General features: G+C 40.7%; 1 protein-coding gene across 1 annotated transcript; it reads right to left on the bottom strand.

The window, feature by feature from the left end:
* Positions 1-3,414: 3,414 nt before the first annotated feature.
* On the bottom strand, positions 3,415-4,881 carry LOC143330878 (trace amine-associated receptor 13c-like). Its single transcript, XM_076747637.1, has 2 exons — positions 4,709-4,881; positions 3,415-4,234 (listed from the first exon to the last, which is right to left on the bottom strand). Exons 1-2 carry the CDS (start codon positions 4,879-4,881, stop codon positions 3,415-3,417), a joined length of 993 nt encoding a protein of 330 aa, XP_076603752.1.
* Positions 4,882-5,208: the final 327 nt, after the last annotated feature.

Below are 5,208 nucleotides of genomic sequence, written 5' to 3'. Positions count from 1 at the left end.
GGGCAGCCAGACCGGCGCCCGGGGACCCATCTTCGCCGTCATCATTGGTCAGGTGGTGATCTTCTTGCATGTTTTTAGTGGGGTATATTTTTACGGAGGATACCCCAGGTGAACACGGGGAGAACATGCAAACTCCACACAGCAGCAGGCACCGAAGGCATGGTGGAGGACACACCCGGTGCCCGCAGCAAGAATCGAACCCGGGACCTTCTTGCTGTGAGGCGACAGTGTTGCCACCGTGCCACCGTGCCACTGGCTGGGTAACCTAAACATCTGTGAGGCTGGGTAACCTAAACATCTGTGAGGCTGGGTAACCTAAACATCTGTGAAGGCACCATTAATGCGGAACAATTTTTGCTGCCAAAACAGTGCTGACCCGTCGAGGCATTGGCTCAACTAGACCCCTGAAGGTGTGCTGTGGTATCTGGAACCAAGATATTAGCAGCAGATCCTTAAAGTCCTGGACTTGTTTGCACTGTGTATTCTGACACCTTTCTACCAGAACCAGCATTAAGGTTTTTGGCAGTTTGAGCAACAGTAACTTGTCTGTTGAATCAGACCACACAGGCCAGTCTTTGCTCCCCACTTGCATCAATGAGCCAAGACCCTGTCTCTGTTTCACTGTGGTTCCTTCCTTGGACCACTTTGATAGATACCGACCACTGCAGACTGGGAACACCCCACAAGAGCTGCAGTTTTGGACATGCTTTGACCCAGTCATCTAGCTATCACAATGTGGCCCTTGTCAAACCTCCTTACACTTGCCCATTTTCCTGCTTCTAACACATCAACTTTGAGGAAAAAATGTTCACTTGCTGCTTAATGTACCCCACCCACTAACAGTGGCCGTGATGAAGAGATAATCAGCGTAATTCACTTCACCTGTCAGTGGTCATAATGTTATGTCTGATCGGTGTATACAGGTTTTAGAGCAACATATGCTGCCAAGTAGACAATGTCTTTTTTAGGGAAGGCCTTGCTTATTTCAGTAAGACAATGAGAAACCACATTCTGTACGTATTATAGCAGTATGGCTCCATAGTAAAGAGGTGCAGATGCTAAACTGGCCTCCCTACAGTTCTAATTTGTCACACAATGAAAATGTTTGGTGCATTATGAAATGTAAAATACACCTAGGAGACCCTAAACCGTTGAGCAGCTACCGTTAAAAAATTTGGGGTCACCCCGACAATTTCATGCTTTCCATGAAAACTCACACTTTTATTCATCAAACGAGTTGCAAAATGAATAGAAAATATAGTCAAGACATTGATGAGGTTAGAAATAATGATTTTTATTTGAAATAATTTCGTCCTTCAAACTTTCTCCATTTGCAGCAGTTATAGCCTTGCAGACCTTTGGCATTATAGCTGTCAATTTGTTGAGGTAATCTGAAGAAATTTCACCCCACGGTTCCTGAAGACCTCCCACAAGTTGGATTGGCTTGATGGGCTACTTACGTATCATACAATCAAGCTGCTCCCACAACAACTCAATAAGGTTGACATTTGGTGACTGCTCTGGCCACTCCATTACAGACAGAATACCAGCTGACTGCTTCTTCCTTAAATAGTTCTTGCATAGTTTAGAGGTGTGCTTTGGGTCATTGTCCTGTTGTAGGAGGAAATTGGCTCCAATCAAGCGCTGTCCACAGGGTATTGCATCATGTTACAAAATGGAGTGATAGCCTTCCTTATTCAAAATCCCTTTTACCTTGTACAAATCTCCCACTTTACCAGCACCAAAGCAACCCCAGACCATCACATTACCTCCACCATGCTTGACAGATGGCGTCAGGCACTCCTCCAGCATCTTTTCACTTGTTCTGCGTCTCACAAATGTTCTCCTGTGTGATCCAAACACCTCAAACTTAGATTTGTCTGTCCATAACAATTTTCCAATCTTCCTCTGTCCAATGTCTGTGTTCTTTTGTCCATCTTAATATTTTCCTTTTATTGGCCAGTCTCAGATGTGGCTTTTTCTTTGCCAGTCATCATCTCTTCACTGTGGACATTTTGCAGGTACCATTTGATGAAGCTGCAAGTTTAGGACCTGTGAGATGTTTATTTCTTAAACTAGAGACTAATGTACTTGTCCTCTTGCTTAGTTGTAGTTGTGCCTCCCACTTCTCTTTCTATTCTGATTAGAGACTGTTTGTGCTGTTCTCTGAAAGGAGTAGTACACACTGTTGTAGGAAATCTTCAGTTTCTAGGCAATTTCTTGCATGGAATAGCCTTCATTTCTCAGAACAAGAATAGACTGTCAAGTTTGAGAAGAAAGTTCTCTTTTTCTGGCCATTTTGAGAGTATTCTCAAACCCACAAATGCTGATGCTCCAGATACTCAACTAGCTCAAAGGAAGGCCAGTTTTATAGTTTCTCTAATCAGCACAACAGTTTTCAGATGTGCGAACATTATTGCACAAGTGTTTTCTGATCATCAATTAGCCTTTTAACACAATTAGCTTACACAATGTACCATTAGAACATAGGAGTGATGGTTGTTGGAAATGGGCCTCTGTACACCTATGTAGATATTTGATTAAAAATCAGCGGTTTGCAGCTAGAATAGTCATTTACCACATTAACAATGTCTAGACTGTATTTCTGATTAATTTAATGTTATCTTCATTGAACAAAACAATGCTGTTCTTTAAAAAATAAGGACATTTCTAGGTGACCCCAAACTTTTAAACGGTAGTGTACATCAAGCAAGAATTCCACTGTCAAAATGACAGCAATTGGTCTCTTCAGTTTGCAAATGCTTACAGAGTGATGTTAAAAGTGTGTGATGCGACAGAGTGCTAAACATGATCCTGTGCCAATTTTTTTGAAACATGTTGCCGGCATTACATTCTAAATGAAAATCTAAGTTTCAAAAACAGTTAAATTTCTCAACTTCAACATCTGATACGTTGTCTTTGTGCTGCTTTCAATTAAGTATGTAGTTTCAGTGTTTTGGAAACGGGGATGTAATATAGTAACAAAGTATTCATTCCAAATGATATTATCAATGAAATACATATTTGAAAACCATGCTGGCAACCTCAGCAGCAGGGAGAGAAACAATTTGCCCTTTTTTTTATATACAGTAAATGAGTCAGGATTCACATACAAGTTCAAGGTAGCAAAATATATGTGTGTGTGTGTGTGTGTGTGTGTATATATATATATATGTGTGTGTGTTTGTGTGTGTGTGTGTGGAGACCGGTTCAGGGTGTACCCCGCTTCTCGCCATATAGTTTTTAAAAAAAACCCACCAAAGGTTCAGTACTATAACACAGCTCAATAAAGAGTCTGTCAGTTTGCATTGCCAGGTCCCCCCGCCCCCCTTTTTTGTCCTTTGTTCCTTGAGTAGCAGGTTGACTGATGGTCATCTGAGTACAGACATACTACAAACATATATACAGACATCTCTATAGTATGTTGGCATCACAAGAGTCAGGCTGCAATATCTGAAATGTAACAATGACTTTCACAGATCTCCTAAACCAGGGGTAGAAAAAAGCATAGACCACTGGATTTAGACAGGAGTTACAATAAAGTAGCCAGACCCCAAAAATTGAAAATTCCACACCTGATGACATGTCCTGGCCTGTGAGAGATGGATAAAAATAAGGACAGAAACATATTAGAAACACAACCACAACAACACCAAGAGTTCTGGCTGCTTTTCTCTCAGATTTCTTTGCGGTTACATTGACTGAACCAAATGGTGTAACAGCTGCAAGATGAGACCTTATGGCTCCAACCTGAGACAATACCACCATAAATACTCTCATATATAGAACTATAATAACAGCAATAGGGCCAACAAAGGTCAACACAACATCAACAGCTCCTGTTATGAAGTTAATCACAACCACACACTCTCCATAGCAGGAGTTATGTTTATCTGGATGTTTCAGGAAGTCGATCAGTATCACACCATTATAGAACACAGAACAGATCCAACACAGAAAAACACAGATTTTAACTCTTTTCTGAGTGACTTTGGTTGAATAACACAAAGGGTCACAAATGGCTACATATCGGTCAACTGATATGAGCACCATGTTTCCTACTGATGCAGATGTGAGGATAAAAGAGGCGTAGTAAAACAGTCTGCATATCAAACTCCCCAAAAACCAGCAGCCCCCTATGAGTAGGATTTGAATCGGCATCAACAGTAGGCCAACAAGGAAGTCTGAGACAGCCAGCGAGAGGAGGAGGAGGTTGGTGGGGGTGTGGAGCTGCCTGGAGAAAAAAAAATATCATCACTAAACATATTAGATATGTAGCAGTTTAGTCTCATCGAACGACATATATCCGGATACAATATAGTACAGAAATGTAACATTTTGAAATAGATGAAGATGTGGCCATTAAAATCCTGGACATGGCAACAGACACAGTACAAGCAGTTCTGTATATTACTGTATTTGTACTGTGTGTGCAGTCAGCTTGGACTCCAATATCCGTATCAACAATGCATTCACTGATGGCTGAGTTATCATTAGTTGTGTTGGTAAGAATGCTAGAAATATTGTTCAAGTATATTAAATACTGAATGCAATACATGTAAACTTATCAAAACTCAAAATGTTATATTTTTATAAAATCCTCTCATGTTACAAAACACCTATTGTCTCAAAGCCTATTCATGTAAAATGCAGCGCATGATATTAGGTAAAAGTAATTTCAGCTAAGCTTATAAGTTTATCCTCATGCCTGAAGTGGGAGATAGAGATGATGACCAGCAGATTGAGAGCCACAGTGAACAAAGAGATGCAAGACAGCAGGGTGTAAAGGAAAATGGACTCAGCATGATGCTGCATTGGCTTCCTGCAGGAGGTGTTGTGTAGTTGTGGAAAGCAGAGTTCAGCTCCTTGCGGGGTCTCCATATCCAGAGAGAGAAAAGGAGACAAGAAGATGTTGAACTGTTCTCTGTCATAAAGCCAATTCATCACGCTCCTCCCCTTTTCCCATAACCAAAGAAATTGCATTGATTCTGTGATGCAATCATCAAATACATTTACTCTGGCTTTATGATGAGTTGAACCTTGTTGACTGAACTTGTGGACTCCTCAACTCTATTGCATTTTCATAGTTTTATCAAAAACTAAAGCAACATTTGATTTTTTAATAAATTAACTAAATAAATTAACATTCTAGTACATTATCTGTCAGTATGAAGCCCTGTCCTCAATTTAGCAAGGGTCTACTTATGC

Source organism: Chaetodon auriga, chromosome 13 (assembly GCF_051107435.1).
Source record: "Chaetodon auriga isolate fChaAug3 chromosome 13, fChaAug3.hap1, whole genome shotgun sequence".
Taxonomy (NCBI): domain Eukaryota; kingdom Metazoa; phylum Chordata; class Actinopteri; order Chaetodontiformes; family Chaetodontidae; genus Chaetodon; species Chaetodon auriga.
Note: the sequence above shows the minus strand (reverse complement) of the source record. Positions and strands in the feature narration are given on the sequence as shown.

What these genes read in the sequence shown, in the direction of transcription:
- LOC143330878 (XM_076747637.1), bottom strand. Translation starts at nt 4,881, where the DNA reads ATGGAGACCCCGCAAGGAGCTGAACTCTGCTTTCCACAACTACACAAC. An exon ending in ATCTCTATCTCCCACTTCAG is followed by an intron (nt 4,235 to 4,708) that starts GCATGAGGATAA and finishes TTTTTTCTCCAG; the next exon opens with GCAGCTCCACACCCCCACCA.